We start from the raw sequence: 20164 nt of genomic DNA, 5'->3' as shown, positions 1-20164 counted from the left end.
GTGGAACATCAATTTGACAGATTGTCCACATAATAATGAGGTGATTAAAAAGTTTGTATTTGAAAAATTTAGAACTGTGATGTGGACAAAGTAGGTTGGCCGAAAAAAAACACATTATATCAAAGAGTTTTAACTTATTGGGTGAGCATGGGGATAAAGACTATCTAAGGGTGCCAAATAAGGGAAAGGATAGATTTCTTGTTGCTCAGATCAGAACTAGGTTCCACCATCTAAGATGTGAGATGGGTAGATGGACGATTCCAAAGGAGGATTGTGAGGAAATAGTTTGTCTTTTTTGCAATAAAGGGAGTTGAAACTGAATAACACTTCATCTTTGAGTGTGTAACATATGAAGATATTCATATGCAATATGAAGACATTTTGAAGGGGTCTAGTCTAAAAGAAATATTTGAAAAGGTAAATCAAGATCCACAACAAAAGAACTTACGACGAAAAGAACTTGAAAATGATTAACGATCCCATGGAGTGATCTCGTGGACCTCATTAAAAGTCACTCATTCATTCTATCTATATAATTAACTCTTTTGTGTGATCTCGTTGTGACCCCACACTGAAATGTATCCGTTTTCCGTCAATTGATGTTGTGGTAACGAACGCCACGTTGAAAGCACTCCACACAAGCACTCTGCAGGCTATCGATGTTAGACGGCATCACGGAACAGACGCAACTCAACAATCCAACACCACCTGACGGTTTACTTGTTATCACAGCGGTTAGATTCGATCACGCGACATCAATGGCCAAGGGAGATACTAAGAGCAAGACTCCGAGTTTAGGGCAGTCGCTGATTCCTGCAATCAGCAAATTGCAGGACATACTGTCTCGACTTGGAAGTGATTCCGTGATCGATCTCCCTCAGTTGGCAGTGGTAGGAAGTCAGAGCAGCGGGAAAACAAGTGTGCTGGAAGCCCTAGTTGGCCGTGATTTTCTTCCCAGGGGTTCAGATATTTGCACAAGGAGGCCTCTTGTTTTGCAGCTCGTTCAAATTCCCCTGCCGGAGGATGATGAATTGGATTATGAGGAGTGGGGTGAATTCTCGCATCTCCCAGGGCAGCGATTTACTGATTTTTCGACCATACGTCACGAAATTCAGGTGATTTGTTCTCACTGGATGCCATATAATTTATAATTGAAAATTAAGGTATTGAATTGTCAAAAAATTGCCATTGAAAGGCATAGCATCTATTGTTTGATGAAAATTAAGTCCTTACTATTTTTCTTCTTTTTCGAATGGTCGCGAGGTATGTAGATGGCTATAAGTTTGATTGCATAGTAAGAAGTATTTCAAAAGCCCGCTTGGAGATCTCTTTAAGGAAATTTTTTAGTAGATAGAATGAACAATAGCATGCAATTAGAAAACTATTGGATAAGGAGTTTATCCATCTTGTTTGTCTGATCCAATCATGAATTCAATGGGCATTATTTATGCAATTCCAAATCAGGGCATTATTATACACCCTCTGAAGCGTTGCAATGTGGCGTAATAGCCAAAAACCTTGTCTAAAATGCAAAATAGACATTTAAGGGCACTGAACAGATTCAAATCAGCAAATTTTAAAGTATGCAGAGTGTTAGCATGTGCACACTAGCTTTCTATTTTGGAGACCGACAAAGGAGGATACTTTTTGCCGAACTTTAGGAATAAAACACGATAAATGTTTTAAGACAATTAGGTGTAGTCCTAATTTTGCAAGGAAATTTTGTATGCCACAATGTTTTGTATTAGCATTAGGAATATTTGAAGCATTGTGTAATAGTTTCTAATAATCCTAATGCTAATACAAAAAAAGGAAATTAATGCAGTCGAATAGCCTAATTTCCTTTTTTCGTATTAGCATTAGGAATATTAGAAACTATTTTGCAAGGAATTTAATGCAGTCGAATAGCCTTACATCACCTTTTTTTGCCTGTAATGTTTTTCATCTGTGAAAAGATCACTATTTAGTCTCTGCAGTTGATTTTGCGTTGATCTTGTGCTTTACTGTTGTTGCTAGTTATTTCTGAAGCAATGACTTTACTGAACTTTTTCTTCAGCAGTAGTATGAAATTGTGGCAAATGATTCATGCCACAGTTTAATTTAATTCTTTTCTCTTGGCAGATCATCTTCTTCATTAACAGTATAATTCAATCCCAAACCCTTGGTGTATTATCCCATGCCTTAAATTATAGTGTGACATTGCTAAGAAACTGTTCAAAATTCGATTGAGTCAAAACGCAGTCTGATTCAATTCTCTAATTTTGGTACATTATATTCTTTTGTAATTTCAGCAACATAATTTAGCTCCCAAGTTCCAAATCTTGGCAAGCCATTTTTAGCTTTAATATAAAGAAGATAATGATATCTTGCACCAATTTTGAAGAGCAAGTCTTATCTTTGTTATGGATTATTCTACCTGAAAAGTGCAAACAGTAAACTGAACAACTTAATATTGTGTGTGTTGGTTGAAAATTTTGTACAGTTGGGAAGGCGTGCAAAATTATGGTTTTGAGCCACAGCGTGTGAGTTTAAAACTCTCCTAATTCTAAGGGAAGGCTCCCCCTTTCCTACTATTACAAATTAATTATAATATATAAACACTAATTTAATTTGGGTGGAACAACATCCTTTTCTCTTTCTTCAGAAAATATGATATTCTTTTTTCTTTTCAGAAAAGAAATTGCAACTAGAGTAATAAATACAAAAATCTAATAAATTTCAATAACAACAAAGATGCTTATATGAAAGGAAGCAAAGTTTCCATGAAAGCGCAAAGTCTTCCGTCACTTCCCCGGGACGGGAATATAGAAGCAAAGCTCAAAGTCTTCACTTGTCTACTATCCTATCTACCTTCTAGAATGATAAGTATGATAACAATGTACAACTTACAACAGCTCAAAGTCTGTTAGTATTGTGTACCTCTAGACTAATATAAATAGGAACAACTACAAGCACAAAGTCTTGTAACCTCTCTCTATTATGAACACTTAACTATGCTGACTTAATCCTCAATACTTGCAGCCCAAAGTCTACAAGAAATTAGATCAAAACTTTTTCCAACAACCTCACTAGAATCTCAAGTATATTCAAAAAAGTATATCATTGTGACATAAGAACACAATGGATATATGAGCAAGGCTTCAACACAAAGTTTGAAACTCAAATGTCTTCTTTATATTGGTCAAGGAACCGATTTACAAGTAGAGAACACAAAGTCTTTATCACTGTAAATTTTTGCAGAGTTTTCTTGCTTGTTAAAAAGATAAAAATTATATAGAGCACTCTCCTATATATAGGTGAGGGGCTGTGAGAAAAACATGTGAGCATTCTAACTAACTTTGACTTATTCCAAATTACAGTCCTATTGTCTTTTGACTTGTAATTTGTTTACATGTAATTACAAGTTACAAGAATACAAGTAATGTGACTACTTGCAATTACAATTTTTGGCATTACATGTAATTTGTCAAAGGAAAATTACAAATGCATAATTGAAACTAATCTAAGTGTCTGAGACACGACTCTATTTACATCATCCTTTGTCTAAGAGGTCTTCATGCTGCTACAAGATGCTGACACTTGAAGTATTCAAGATCGGTGAAGGTTTTTGTCCAGGAACATCAACTTGCATCATTTGACCATGAATGGTAATGACAGTGACTTTATAAAGATCAACTACTGAACTTGAAGATAACGAACATTCTTTATTGGCTATTGTAATAGTGAAAGTCACTGCTTTTTGTTGGTTTTAAATAGGGAGAAGAGAGGATTCCAATTGCCTAAGGCAACATTGGAATCCGCCCTTTAGGGCTGGACCCTTCTCACACGCCACTCTCTAGGGCTGGGCCCTTTTCCCACATGCCATCATCAAATAGGGCTGGGCCCCTTCTCACACGCCACCCCCAAATAGGCCCAGCCTCCTAAAAGGACATGCTACACCCTTGGCGCCCAAAATTACCTTATTTAAAGGCTGACTTAATTAAGAATGATATGGGTATAAATAAAGATGTAAAGTGAAACATTAGTCACTTGTAAATTACACATCATTTGTGAAATTCAGTCTGCTATTAGCTAATGTGAAATACATCAGACAGGTGCGAATTATCTCCAGTCAACTGCGAACTTTGTAGCTCCTCCTTCATCATCATCTCTGCTGCTGAAAGTGCGTTTTCATTCAAGTAGAGGTGCTGGCCCTACATGTAATCTCAGAACTGTAGCAGACCTCTGTATATTGAAAGATCAGATTTGATTGTTGAAGTGCAGACCTGGTCAACAGACTACAGACCTATTGGAGACAACCTAAGAAGCAACTTGTGTGCTGACCTATTTGCTAAGTGAACTACTTCATCAAAGCCCTAAGAGATAAGTTGTAATCAGAAAATTCTGCTTAATTCATAATCAGATCCGAGGATCTTTCTGGCTGGGTTTTCTTTCCTCCTAGGAGGTTTTCCCAGGGTACTTGTGTGTTGTGAGTTCATTTTGTTTATTTCTCTACTTGTGCTTAATTCTGGAAATCCTAACAACATTCAACATTAATCCAAAAATTTAGATAGATTTCTATTTTCTGAACATTGTATTAATTTGAAAGTCTAAAATTAACATGGTATCAGAGCTATAGGCTAGATCAACTTTCAAATTTTAGAATTTAGTACTCCTTTATTTCCAGGTTGTTGTCTCATTTACAGGTTAGGTCAATGGGACTGAAAGTTGAAGATAGGCTTGATGGAAATCTCAACTTTGCTGCATGGAAGGTTTGCACCATGGTTGCCTTGGAGGAAGAAGATCTTCGTCACTTCATAGAAGAGAAAGAGCCAACTGAACCTACAGATGTAGCTGAGCTAAAGCAATTCAAAAGGAATGCTGTCAAGGCCAGAAAACTCCTTATTGATTCAGTTAAAGACCACCTAGTCACCTCCATTGCCTCATTCACTACTGCAAGAGAAATATTCAGTCACCTACAAGGTACTTATGAAATTAACAATCTCAGTAGGGCAATTACTTTAAGGCAGCAATTACTTAATGTCAAAATGTCAAAAGAAGATTCTGTTATGTCTTATTTTATGAGAATTTCAGAATTAAAGAATCAGCTAGGTACAATTGGACATAACATGGAAGACAAGGATCTTGTTATGATTGCCCTAAATGGTCTACCACACTCATGGGAGTCTTTTAATCAAACCATAAGTGGAAGAACTGAGTTACCTACCCTTGATCGCCTTAAAAATGATTGCATTCAAGAAGAGTCACGTCTTATCACAAGAGGACAACTCAAAAGTCCTCAAGTAGATGATCAACACATGCTCACAACCTAATGCAAGAAAGGTGGTAATTGGAAGAAGTATTATCTCAAGAGGAATAGAGATTTCAGACCACCTAGTTTTCAACATTCTTGGAAGAAGGCAAGAGATATCTCTTGTGTTCGATGTTTCAGATGTGACAAATTTGGTCACTATGCTAAAGAATGTCAGAATGATCCCACGCAAAGAGAAGTCAATTTAAATGAAGTCTCAGAACAAAATGATGTCTTCGTATTCATCTTTACCCTGTCAAGCAACATACCCACAGACAGTAACACATGGTTGATTGACAGTGGTGCATCCAGACACATCACAGGCTATCGTGATCACCTTTCAGACTTAGTAGAAAAGGATACCAGTCTACATGTGGTAATTGGTGACGATGCTCGATATTCAGTAAGAGGTTCTGGCACTACTTCCTTAAATTTAGACTCTGGTATTTCACTTCACCTTAGTGATATCTTATTTGTTCCCGGAATTAAAAGAAACCTAATTTCCATTTCTGCTCTAGAAGATAAAGGTTATCAAATTGCATTTTCTGAGGGTAAAGTATTTGCTTGGTCTAAGAAATCTAGTTTTAAATCTGCTCGTGTAATTGGAAATAGATATGATAGTTTATATAAGCTTTCTGCTAACCCTATTCAAGCCTTCATCAATGAGGCTCCCGAATCCTGTGAGCTATGGCATAGAAGACTTGGACACTTACACTATCAAACACTTCCCTCACTTGGAAAGTTGGTCAAAGGTATGCCTAAACTCAGTCAAATTCATGATGATACATGCAAAGGTTGTGCTATAGGTAAAAATGTTAAAAGTCCTTTTCATAAAAGTGAAAATAGAGCTAAAGATAAATTAGAACTTGTTCACTTTGATTTATGTGGTCCTATGTCTATAGCATCTCCTAGTGGGTTTCTTTATTATGTAATCTTCATAGATGATTTCTCTAGGAAAACTTGGATCTGCTTCTTGAAATCTAAAAAATCTGATGAAGTCTTAAGTAGATTTAAAGAGTTTAAGGCATTGGCCTAAAAACACCTCTGGTAAAAGAATTAAATGTTTTAAGATCTGACAATGGAGGTGAGTATACCTCTGATAGCTTTCATGATTTTTGTGTTGAGGCAAGAATTAAGAGGGAGTTCTGTGTTCCATACAATCCACAACAAAATGGAGTTGTTGGAAGGAAGAATAGAACAATTGTTGAGGTTGCAAAGGCTCTGATTCATGATCAGGATTTGCAGACCTTTCTATGGGCTGAGGCTTCCAGAGCAGCAGTATACATTCAGAATAGATGTCCTCACCTTGCTCTAAAGAATATGACTCCTGAAGAAGCCTTCACAGGATCCAAACCTGACATCAGTCACTTAAGAATTTTTGGAAGTCCTGTATATGTTCATGTGCCCAAGGAAAAGCAAACCAAGTTGGAGCCCTCCGGGAAGAAAGGCATGCTAGTTGGATACAATGAATCCTCCAAGGCTTTCAGGATCTACATTCCAGGTCAAAGGTATGTTGAGGTAAGTAGGGATGTTACTTTTGAAGAAGATATTGCCTTTAAGAAATCAAAAGGTTCTCTTGTTATTGATGAAGTTAATGGCAATCAAGATATGAATGTTGATACTAACCCTGAGATTTAGACGGAGCTTGTTGAACTGCCACCTCAAGAGCATAATGATCCACCTGAGGCTATGAATCCCACTGATATACCTAGTGACATTGTTGTTAGCAAAAAGATGCCACTTTGGGTGAAAAACACCATTCAAGAAGCTAAAAGATTTGCAACTCCCAGTGGCACTTTCCGTGAAACCAAGAGACCGCAAGTATTCTCCAACTACGCTGCATTGATGTGCAATCTCATTGAGTCTGAGCCATGCAATGTTGAAGAAGCCTTGAACCATCATGCCTGGAAGCTAGCTATGGATGAAGAGTATTAGTCAATCATCAAGAATGATGTTTGGGACATTGTGCCTAGACCCAAAGGTAAATATGTTGTTTCTTCTAAATGATTATTTAAAATTAAACATAATGCTGATGGTAGTATTGAAAAATATAAAGCTAGGTTTGTAGCTCGTGTTTTTTCTCAAAAGGAAGGCATAGACTATGAAGAAACATTTGCTCTTGTTGCTAGATGCACCTCTATTAGAACTATAATAGCTATTGTTATAGCTAAAGGTTGGAAGCTACATCAAATGGATGTTAAAACTGCCTTCCTTAATGGTGTCATTGAGGAAGAAGTCTATATTGAACAACTTGAGGGTTATGAGATTCAGGATAAAGAAACTCATGTGTGCAGATTGAAGAAAACTTTATATGGCCTCAAACATGCTTCTCGTGCTTGGTATGAAAGAATTGATAAGTACTTGTTAAGTCTAGGGTTTTGTAAAAATGATGCTGACTCTAACATTTACTTTAAGATATCTAATGATGAAATGCTAATTCTATTTCTATATGTGGATGATTTATTTCTTACTAGTAAAGATGAACTTATCATTAGATGTAAGAAAGAATTAGCTTCAGAATTTGAAATGAAGGACTTAGGTCTAATGCATTATTTTCTAGGCCTAGAAGTATGGCAAAGATCTAACGAAATTTTTCTAAGTCAAGGAAAATATACTATTGATATTTTGAAAAGATTTAGAATGATGGATTGTAAACCTATGTCTACCCCTATGGAATCTAATTTAAAGAAATTGAGTGTTTCTGCAGCTAACTCTGATTCTGTAGATCCATCGGAGTACAAATAGTTGTTTGGATCATTGATGTATCTAGTTAACACTAGACCAGACATATGCTATGTAGTGAATGCCCTCAGCTAGTTCATGAGCATGCCCAAACATGTTCATCTTGTTGTAGCTAAGCACATCCTAAAATACTTGCGAGGCACAGTTGGTTATGGGTTGAAGTATCCACTTAACACTTCAATAACATTGAAAGGTTATTCAGATGCAGATTGGGCTGGAAGTGTCAAATACAGGAAAAACACTTCTAGTATTTGTTTTAGCTTAGGATCCGCAGTGATCTCTTGGGCTTGCAGAAAACAATCCTCTGTTGCACTAAGTACTGCTGAAGCTGAGTATATTGCAGCAAGTGTTGTTTCTAGAGAAGCAATGTGGCTTCGTAAGCTTCTTGCTGGGTTGTTTGGACAACCTTGGGCATCAACAGTTATACATTGTGATAATCAGAGTTGTATCAAGATGTCTGTCAATCCAGTGTTTCATGACAGGTCAAAACATGTGGAAACTCATTATCACTTCATTCGAGATATGGTGCAAAGAGGTGCTATTCAGCTAAAGTATGTCAGCATTGATGATCAGACTGCAGATATCCTCACCAAACCTCTATCCAAGGTGAAGTTTGTGTACTTCAGAAGCAGGCTTGGGATTTCAGAAAATGAGACCTTGGTTGAGAGGGAGTCTCATCTCCAGTGATGCATTGTGTTGCATCAACCACTCTCTGCCGGCAATGTAAGGTGGTAGTCTTCTTAGGGAGAAGAATAATTGTTACCATCTTTTGCAGGCAATGTAAGATGGTAGAAAAGATCCTCACCACCCTCTACGGGCAATGTAAGGTGGCTTCAGTCTCTACTTGTGTGCAAGATGAAAAGATCTTTTGTTATGTAATTCCAAATCTTTGCTTGTGTGCAAGATGGAAGACCTCTGATTATGTAATTCCATTCTATGCTTGTGTGCAAGATGGAAGTCTACTATGTTTTGATTATGTAATCCATTCTTTGCTTGTGTGCAAGATGGAAGATAGCAATTTTTTGATTATATTTTCTTCTCCCTAATTAAGAGGGAGTGTTGGTTTTAAATAGGGAGAAGAGCGGATTCCAATTGCCTAAGGCAACATTGGAATCTGCCCTTTAGGGCTGGACCCTTCTCCTCACACGCCACTCTCTAAGGCTGGGCCCTTTTCCCACATGCCATCATCAAATAGGGCTGGGCCCCTTCTCACACGCCACCCCCAAATAGGCCCAGCCTCCTAAAAGGACACGCTACACCCTTGGCACCAAAATTACCTTATTCAAAGGCCGACTTAATTAAGAATGATATGGGTATAAATAAAGATGTAAAGTGAAACATTAGTCACTTGCAAATTACACATCATTTGTGAAATTCAGTCTGCTATTAGCTAATGTGAAATACATCAGACAGGTGCGAATTATCTCCAGTCAACTGCGAACTTTGTAGCTCCTCCTTCATCATCATCTCCGCTGCTGAAAGTGCGTTTTCATTCAAGTAGAGGTGCTGGCCCTACATGTAATCTCAGAACTGTAGCAGACTTGTGTATATTGAAAGATCAGATTTGATTGTTGAAGTGCAGACTTGGACAACAAACTACAGACCTATTGGAGATAACCTAAGAAGCAACTTGTGTGCTGACCTATTTGCTAAGCGAATTGCTTCATCAAAGCCCTAAGAGATAAGTTGTAATCAGAAAATTCTGCTTAATTCATAATCAGATCCGAGGATCTTTTTGGCTGGGTTTTTTTTCCTCCTAGGAGGTTTTCCCAGGGCACTTGTGTGTTGTGAGTTCATTTTGTTTATTTCTCTACTTGTGCTTAATTCTGGAAATCCTAACAGCATTCAACATTAATCCAAAAATTTAGATAGATTTCTATTTTCTGAACATTGTATTAATCTGAAATCCTAAAATTAACACTTTTTACCACGTAGCGTTGCTATAATGCATTCCTCTGCTGCACTACTCCTTCATTTGTCAAGTTCTCTCTTATCATGGCATTGACCTCCACATTTAGTAAAGGAAAAAATATATTCCCAATGGTGAGACTAGAATTGTCATTCCTGATTTTAGATAGGACTTGACTTAGCCACTTTTCTCTACTTCATGGTTCATGATATTTTGATCCTCTCTGTGCGTATGACAGCGTACTCTTTTCATTTTACATCATTACTACCATCAACATATGACAACACTGGCTTTTGCTTATTGCCCTTACATGCATTGAGACTCCTTGCAATTGGGTTTTGGAAGGTAATTTGCAAGTGCAAGTGGATTGCAGCAAACTTGCAATACGGAATTGGAAGAATGCAAGTTGCTTACACTTTCAATCGAGCCCTGGAGACCTGAATGCAAGTGAAGATGAAGCAAGATTGCAAGGAAGGTATAAACTTGCAATCGGGTTTTCAAGACCCGATTGCAAGTGAAGCACATCAAAACGCTCATGCAATATTGGCTTGCAATCGGGTTTTTAAGGCCCGATTGCAAGTGAAGATGATAGCAAGAAGGAAGTCGATGGGATATCATGCTTGCAATTGGGTCTTAAAACCCCAATTGCAAGTATAATGCAAAGTTGAAACATGAAGGACTTGCAATCGGGTTCTGGAGACCGGATTGCAAGTGACCAAAGTGTGTCTCTTTTCTTTTATAAAGCGAACTTGTAATCAGGTCCTAAAAATCCCGATTGCATGTAAAATATACTTTATAAAAACAAACTAACTTGTAAACGGGTTTCAAAACCCTGATTACATGTAAAGTTGATTTACTTGCAAATAGGACCAAAGTTCCTACTTGCAATGATTGCTAAAAGTTCCTACTTGCAATGACTGCAAAAAGTTCCTACTTGCAGTGAAGAGCTCAAAACCCGAAATTGCACAAAAAGCTAGGAAAATGAAAGCAAAAACCAACCAAAACTTGGACAACGATGACAAACACACCCACTGATGATTCGACATTAACAAATATGAGTTTTAAACCTCATAAAACTTGCCTTAGAGAAGAAAACTACGAATTTTGAGTAAAAATTTGTAGGGGTTGTCAATTTTTTAGAAGTTCAAAAATTGAGACAACAGTGTGTAAGATAACGTTTAATATTAGAGCCCAGTCAGGGGTATGACCGATGGGTCTCTATGTTGCCAAAGATGGGCTTATAAGTTATTTATTGAATCCTTTCTTGTGCAAGGGTAAAGATGGCTGCAAGAGAAAGCTAAATTGAGAGGTATTAAACATGTTATATAAAGAAAGACAATCATACACTTTGGAACTGTCCTTTGCCTGGTCAAGTATTCTTTTGGTGATGATAGCCCGTGGACATGAAAATAAAACTTTATATTGTATGTTTCTTGTAATCTATACTTTTTCTTTAGTTTGTAATCACATTGTTGTATGGATTAGTATTAGAGTCGGTTCTCTATTTTGTAGATGCCTTATTATGAGAATTATTGGTTTTAAAGTATTTATTTAATTATTTATTTCACTTGGCAAGGAGGTGTAACCAGAGATCGGAAAATCGCCCAGGACTCGCCAAACTTGGCGAGTTCGAGTACAATTTATGCCCCCCGAGTATGGTGAGCTCAGACTCAGACTCGTCCGAGTCTAGGGGGTGAACTTGCCGAGTTGGCGAGTTTGGCATAAACTTGCCAAACTCGGCGAGTCCCGTGCCTGGGACTCGGCCGGTGGCAAGGCCCAAAAAAGGCCAAAAAAAATTCATTTTTTAAAGTTTTTTAAAAATGAATAATCTCGCCTTTGTTCACTACAACCTTCGCCTGAGAATGAGAAAAAATAGGGTTACAACATGTCAGCCAATAAAAAAATAACACTTGATGCCTTTACTAAATAATAAAAGTCTTTTTGGGCTCGCGAGGCGTTGCCCCTCAACCCCACCCTGTTGCCCATTGACCCCACCTTGGGGGCGCTGCCCCCAAACCCCCGTTGAAAAATATGGGGGGAAACTGTGTCGATAGAAGTAGCGAAAATTTAACCTCCAAGTCTGACACTGATTGGATCGACCAGGTAGATATAGAGGCTGAGACTGTAGCCATGGCAGGAGAGGAGTGGAGAGCACGAGCAAAGATAGGAGATTCAGAGGTAGATAGTGACACAGATGTTCCTGATGTTGGTGAGCATGGCATGGTGTCATGGGGAGCGGCTATGGCTGTCGAATCATCCAGGACCTACCTTAGATGCCTTCGCAGGGGGCCGAGGCCGGAGGGTGCAGGCTCCTCTAAGCCATAGGCTTGTAGTTGTATTTACTTTTGGTATTTGTATGGAACATTTGATGATGATCATATGATAACATGGATTTTTTATTCCATGAGTTTTGTAATATTGTATACATTTGACAATATTTATAAATCTATGTTTGTTATTTCCTTCACCTACAATTTGTGTTTATGCTTATGTGATTGATGTATACTTGTGTATGTAATCAAATGAGTCAAGTTTGATGATGTTATTGTGTCTTTAAGGTGTATTCAATAAAGGGTGCATGAAACAAATTTCAAATCTTTAAAAATCTCTAAATTTCTTGAGTTTTTCACTTTCCCAAGTCCAGCAGAGTCTGAAGTCGAGTTTGACTCTGAGTCTTGAGTCCGAGTCCGGGTCGGCCTTGCCGAGTCCAAGCCGAGTCTGAGTCCCGTTTCTTTGGGTGTAACCATATTATGGCAGATGCCATTGAGCATTATGGCTAGAATTGTTAGATGATCATTGACTCACTTGCCTAGGATAGTTATTGGGGACTGGGGTGAATGCTCCTCCACAAGATGATGATTCTACCTTTATAAAAAACTAAAAATCAAGAACAACAGGACATGAACAAATAATTTAGTAATAAAGATGAGAATTTTCAGGAATAACTAAAAATAAAATATTTTGAAAGTATGCATCAAAATAATTGAAGGAATTGAAGGCAAACGAAGAATCCATCAAACAACCTCAATATAAGGTGTATAGATTGTAGAATAGAGGGCTAGACCAAAAACAAACTGCCCTTAGATGTTTTGTGACGTATGCCAAATAACAGGCCATTCAATCAAAGAGTGCTTATAATGTCCCCTATTTGGGAATGCCCTAATTTAGCCCTAAATCTCAATTTCCAAATAAACAAGCTGGGTTAGGAATACCTCTAACGTATTTGAAGCCTTGCAAAACAAGTTAGGAACCATTTGCAACAATAATTCAATAGGCAAGCTATCTTAATTAAGTTCATAGCAGAAATATCGATTTAATCATAAAGCATTTTTAAAGATGTTTGGAAGGCTCAACCATAGGAGAGAATAGGATAGGGTGACTTCGATAAGGTGTCTTGGATCCTCTACCCTAGGCCCAAGAGCGGATATACTATCCATCTGAGGTGGTGTACCGAGTGAGTTGTCCACATCCCGTTCCCCCTCATCTTGCCATCCATGTCCCACTCCCTATTGGATCTCAAATCAATAGATTGGAAAGTTTCTAAGGAAGTGTCAGTTCCTATTCCTATCTCTGAAATCTCCTAATTGATTTGGCCAACTTGTAGAGTGCACCAATGAGATTGCTAACTCTCTCACTTTAGGCTCTGCACGACCTAGGCGGGTGTACCTGTATGTTTATTGCAGATTTAATGAGCTTCCTAAATAGTTTTCCTACCACTTGAATGGCACTATATTTCAAGGTAAGATTGCAGATGAGTTCAAGATTGTTGTTGTGGAAGCTATGTTGTTTCTTCTACTCAATCTTCTATATCCTAATTTCCTACTCTAACTGAACAACAAATAAAAGGATAGCTGGATAGTGTTTTAATAGTATTCTAAATAGTTGATCAGTGCCTACCCTAATTGGGCTACAGAGTCAATTGCTTATGAGGATTCATGTATAACTCCAGTGAGACAATTTTTAAACTCCCAATTCGTAGCGAGCTTGTCAATTGTCCTATCCCTGAGTGCTTGTGTGCAAATTTAACCAATCTCAATTTGCTTAACTGGGTTTAACTTTTATTCGCAAAAGACCAATTAAACAATTATCAAAGGAAATTATCAATTTTACATCAATATTGCTTTTTCAAATTCAGATTGATTCTATCTACATCCACACCAAAGATTTAAAGTAACCTTGCTAATCTAGCAATATCGCAGAGAACTGATACCCAAAGCAATCTTAATCCACAACTCATGTAAATGAAGGCAAACTATATATATATATATATTGATTCATAAAATATTCAAACAGATATGATTTCTTGAACTTCTGAAAATGCTGAAACTATTATCAAGTCCTATCTTTTTCTGATCTGATCTCTCGGTTTTGATTTCTCCTTTTATAATATCAAGGAGCTTTTTCAAACTGTTACAATGTTTAATAACAAATCCCTGTTGCCCTAAAATGTATTAATTATCACCTTTATTAATTTACATTTCAATTTTAGGTTTATGACCTTTCACATCAATCAATGCGACTTTATTTTTAATTAACTATCTTTAATAGATTAAAATATTATAATTTTAATCTCTTTATCTTTTTATTTCGTAAAGATAGCTAAAATAATTCTTTTTGACCATAACCTTTTGTAACAACTTTCACTTGATGGAAAATAATCCTTGCTTTTGCAAATCTTTACCCAGATAATTCACCTTGAAAATATTTCACTTCAACCATTTTATTTTCATATCATGTTCTGTGAAAATTGTCTATTGGATTAAAATAATTTTCCTCTCGATTTACTTTCTTTGGTAGGCATTCATATTTTAAACTTCTTTGCTCAAATACTTCTATACTCTTTTAAACCAACAATTATTTTGCTCTAATGAGATTATGAACAAAATAAAAGAATCTCTTTTCAGTATTTGAAATTAAAACATATTCATTATCTCCCAATTTTATTCCATTAGTAAAATGAATTTCTTCTCATATGATTTCTAAAAATCCCTTCATTTTGTGAAATAATTTTCCTTTGCTGGAAACTTCTCTGTAAAAACATTTACCATTTGAGTAGAAATGTTCTTACTATATCATTATGTGCAACATAACTTCTCCCCCCAAAATACTCTATATACCCATCATCTTCATTTTCCTTTTAACCCCTCTTAAATATTTCACCTTTGATGCTATTATATGTGTTGGTGTAAATAAATATTCATTTTGGATATTATTACACTTTACTTAAGTTAACTCAGGATAATGCATCTCTTCGTAGTTTGGATTTGAGACACTTAGGGAAGTGTGCACATAGGGATAGAGCTTGTAGGAGAAATTCCACCTTTTGTGGTTTTATTTTACTGTTACACTCCACATTCGGTGGCTCATCCACCTCTTGTGGAATATTATATTATTTCTCCTACCTACCCCTAGCATTTCTTACCTACCCTTGTTTCTCATTGAGCCACATGTCATATTTGTGTGCTCATACATCCATATGACCTTGCCTATATAAGCAGGCCTATATTCATTGTATTGGTTAATCCAGTTGATCATTTTGCATATTGATGAGAATACAGTTTGTTCTTGTCATTCTATTGTCTCTCTTTTTATGCTTTTCATTGTGCCCTTGATCTTGGCAAAATCCTACATGGTATCAGAGCCATTGGGGCTTCATTGATTAGTTTTTTGGAGACATTTTGGAGGCTTCTATTTTTGGATTTGGGGATCTTCATTTTTTTGGGGCGTCGTACAGTGATTTGGACATCATCGTTGAATCCGGGATGCCGTTTCCATAAATTTCGACTATAAAGTCGACTTATTTTGGTGAGAAATTTTTTCTCCCCATTTTGGCTATTATCGTACGGATTTCGAAATTTTTTTTCAAAAAAATTAAAAAAATTCCAAAGGGCGATCAAAATTTTCAAAAAAAACAAAAACAAAAAAAAACAAAAAAAAAAATATTTTTGGGGGGTCTACAGACACCCCCCCGTGCCCTTGTACCCTGTGCGTGTTGCATGTTGCAGGTCGTACCTGCTGTCGGAGCTGCCGAAGTGTACCCGCTGTCATCATGACCCGTGCCGCCGAGACCCGCTCCGCCCAGCTACCGTACCGTCGGGACCCCACTGGCCGCCGCCCACACCTTTCGTAGAGCCCAGGTCTCCCGCCGCCGGCCGCCTAGACCATCCGCCGGCCGCCTCGCTCCTGCCGCCGGCTTCCCTCGGCTCTCAGCCCGCCGGTCTCCGTCCCTCCGGCAGCTCGCTCCCTCCTCCGGCAACTCCGGCAGCCCGCTCCCGCCTCCGGCGACGCCATCCTCCTGCCAGCGGTTACTAAACAGACGGACCCGCACCCGCCACGTGGCAGGCGGCCACTGGCCTGCGGTCACCACCGTACGCCCAGTCACAGAGCCACGTCATCTGTCCGTACAACCAGTTAGCTTACACAGTCAGCATGTCCGTACAGTACGAACGCCACGCAGGGAGATGACATTTTTGTGACGGCCAGACGGGCGTCAAATTTAAGCTCATGAATTGCTGACGTTAGCGCCACATCAGCAACTTTTTGAAATTTTTTGACCCCTCTCCATTGAGTTTTTCAGTTTTGCAGTCCGACTTTGAAAGGCCATATCTTGCTCATTTTTGCTCCTTTTTTGGTGCAATTTTTTTTGAAATGGGCTAAAATTTCGTGATCTTCACAGTGGTGTGGTTATTTTCTGATTTTGGTGCACAGGTTTTTCGGAATTTTCGGATTCTCTCAGCTGTACTTGTCCAATCCTCAATTCTGCAACTTCAAAGGCCTCGTTTGAGCTCATACGACCTCCTTTTCAGGTGCCGTTTTTTTTGAAAGTGCATGTTTTTTTGTCTACTTTCATAATTTAAGATTAGATTTCAGAGATTTTGAGTGGAAATTGTACTTTCAGACATAGGTCTTATTTGGCCTATTAGGTGCTTGTAATGTGCTTGGATCTTAGTTTAGATCTCTTGCATTATCAGTTTGAGTCTCTTTTGGCCTTATTGAAGCAGTTGTAAAATTGTAATCAAAAGTCCACTTTGCCATTTTTTGCAAGTGGCCCATTGTATACGCACTAATTATAAAGTGCCAAATCATCACTTTTGGGGGGGGTTCTTTGATTGAGTGAATTTGGGGGGGGTGTCTTGTGTGATTGTACCTCGCTTTGTGCTCTTTCCATTTTTGTTGCAATGAGTCTTAATAAATTTCCACCTTTAACTCCACATAATTATGCATCATGGAAAATTAAAGTATGGAGTAAATTAATGGAAAAGGGTCTCACACATTACATAGATGGAACAATAACAACACCACCTGATCCAAATGCTCAATTAGAATGGCTCACAAAGAATTGCATGGCTCTTGGAACTTTTTGCAAGTATGTATCAGATGACCTCATTTTTCACATTGAGAAGTGTAAAACAATCAAAGAGGCTTGGGATATGTTTCAGAAATTGTATGGTCAAGTTGATGAAATCAGAGGCTATCAGATTGACAATGAGCTCACCAACTTGGATCCCAAGAGTTTTGATACAATCCAAGATTATGTCACCAAAGCAAATGAGCTAAGAGCAAAGCTTAAGGATTGTGGAATTGACAAAAAGGATGCTCAGTTGATATTCAACTTGTTGGACAAGCTTGCACCAGAATATGCAACATTTGTGTCTAGCTTCCAAACTCATCGTTTGATAGTGGGGAGTTCCTATGTTATGCCTTCATTTGATGCTTTCACAGAAATGTTGATATTGGAACAATCTAAGTTGTTGAACATGGGGCTTCTCAAGTCTTCAAAGGCCAAGGCTTTGGTGGTTAATCAAGGGAATCAAGGAAGTCAAGGCAAAGATTCCAACAAAAAGAAGAAGCACTCCAAGTCTAAGCCACACCAGGAAAAAGGACAATCATCCTCTCCATCACAAGGCGATTTTTCATCCTCTTCCAAGAAGGGGACACCACCTAAGAAGGATAAACCAACTTGTGTATATTGCAAGAAGTATGGTCATGATGAGCATCGATGCCACGCAAAGCAAGTTGATGAGTTAACTAATCTTCTCAAGAAAAACAACATCAACTTGCCATCCGCCTACACAAAGAAGGATTCATCTCCTTCCTCTTCCTCACAGTCTAAGGGAAAAGGGCAAGCATTTGTGGCTACAACAGGTTCTTCACAGCAATGGATACTTGACTCGGGTGCCTCATATCACATGGGTTCTACAAAGGAGCAGTTTTCTTCATTGGAGCCATCTAAGGTACCTCACATTTACATAGGTGATGATACACAAGTAGAGGTTGAAGGGAAAGGTTCAGTTGACATGGATGATGGAACATTTGAGAATGTTCTCTATGTTCCTAACTTGTCTACCAACCTTCTCTCCATCTACCAAATCACTCACTATGGGAATGGGAAAAAGGTTGAGTTTACACCAGATTCAGTTGTGGTAAAGGAACTTGATGATGATGCCTTGGTAGCAGTGGGACAATTCAATGACAACTCAAGGCTTTATTCATTCTCCCACTTTGTGCCAAGTTCACCTTCTAGGGCCTTGCTTACTCATTCAAATTCAGAAAGTAAGCTATGGCATGAGCGGTTTGGTCACCTCAACTACCGCTATCTTCAGCAGCTAAGCACTAAAGACATGGTCATGTCACAGGTCTACCTCGAATCAATTTTTCAGAGGGTGTATGTTCAGGTTGTTCCATGGCAAGCATCCCGAAGAGAAGTTTGATAAGGGGAAAGCTTGGAGAGCTTTGGAAGTTCTTCAACTTGTTCACAGCGATGTAGCAGGTCCATTTCCAGCACCTTCATTTAGTAAGGCCCGCTATGTTCTCACCTTCATTGATGACTACTCCCGCTTCACTTGGGTCTACTTTCTTATTCATAAGAGTGAAGTATTTGACAGATTTCAGGACTTCAAGACTCGTGTGGAGAAGCAATCAGGGAAAGTGGTCAAGATTCTTTGCATAGATAATGGAAGGGAATATGTGAACAAAAGACTTGAGGATTTTTGTACATTTGAGGGGATTGATCTTCAGCATTCTGTAGCATACACTCCACAGCAGAACGGGGTTGCAGAACGCAAGAATAGAACTCTCAAAGAAATGGCTAGCTATATGATACATGCACGTTCTCTTGATCCCGCCTTTTGGGCAGAGGCTATCAGTTGTGCCACACACATCCAGAATCAGGTTCCTCACAAAGCTTTGCAAGGTATTACTCCTTTTGAGGCTTGGGCTGGTAGGAAACCGATTGTGAGACATTTCAGAGTCTTTGGGTGTCCAGCATGGGCTCGCATACCTCTGCAGAAAGGCAAGGCATTGGAACCTCAGAGTCGGCCTTGCATATTTGTTGGATATCCTGAGGGTGTTAAGGCATATAGATTGATGGATCCAGAGACACATGAGGTGTTCATTGAGAGGAGTGTTCACTTTGAGGAAAGCTCTCCTAGCTTAGCCTCTCTACCTCCTCCACCTTCCTCCATTGTGGATAGTGATGTTAGTGATTCAGATGATGAGACTCCTTCAACTCCGACTCGCAGGGTTACACCTCCTTAGGGTCCACTTGAAGTTGAGGAGCCTCGTTCTCCACCTCCACCTAGACCTCGTTGGGCTCGACAGACACTTGAGTCCACAGGTTCTCTTGTTGGGGATCCTTCAGATACACGGAGAACTCGATCACAACATCAGGATCTTCCTCATGCATTCATTGCTACCGCTTCTGATCCACAGACATTTAGGGAAGCATCAGGGGTTCCTGAGTGGGACCAAGCTATGGAGGAAGTGTATAGTTCCTTGATGAGGAACAACACATGGGATCCAGTCCATCTCCCTAAGGGGAGAAAGATCGTTCGATGTAAGTGGATCTATCGGACCAAGTTTGTAGCGGATGGTAATGTGGATAAGTATAAGGCTCGGCTTGTTGCGAAAGGTTTCTCTCAGGTTGCAAGTGTTGACTATACTGAGACCTTTGCACCCGTAGCCAAGATGAACTCCATTCGTTTGACTCTTGCTATTGTTGCAGCTCATGGTTGGGCTGTACATCAGATGTATGTGAAGAGTGCTTTTCTTCATGGTGACCTTGATGAGGAGATTTATATGGAGCAGCCATAGGGTTTCATCCAGGATACTTCCTTGGTTTGCAGACTAAGGAAATCTCTCTATGGCCTTAAGCAGGCCCCCAGGGCTTGGTACGCCGAGATGGATTCCTTTCTTCTCTCCGCAGGGTTCACCAGGTGTCATTC

At 38.7% G+C, this 20164-nt stretch overlaps 1 protein-coding gene across 2 annotated transcripts in view; it reads left to right on the top strand.

Moving 5' to 3' along the window:
- Positions 1–552: 552 nt before the first annotated feature.
- The window catches only part of LOC131036667 (dynamin-related protein 3A), a 128626-nt gene continuing 109014 nt past the window's right edge, over positions 553–20164 (top strand). Inside the window, exon 1 of one of the 2 annotated variants that reach the window (XM_057968612.2) lies at positions 553–1115. In XM_057968612.2, coding sequence (XP_057824595.2) covers positions 660–1115 — 456 coding nt within the window. In that variant the 5' untranslated portion in view covers positions 553–659. The remainder of the gene's footprint in view (positions 1116–20164) is intronic. The other variant, XM_057968611.2, reaches the window with a different exon arrangement.

Source organism: Cryptomeria japonica, chromosome 1, assembly GCF_030272615.1.
Source record: "Cryptomeria japonica chromosome 1, Sugi_1.0, whole genome shotgun sequence".
In the NCBI taxonomy this organism is placed as follows: Eukaryota; Viridiplantae; Streptophyta; class Pinopsida; order Cupressales; family Cupressaceae; genus Cryptomeria; species Cryptomeria japonica.
Note: the sequence above shows the minus strand (reverse complement) of the source record. Positions and strands in the feature narration are given on the sequence as shown.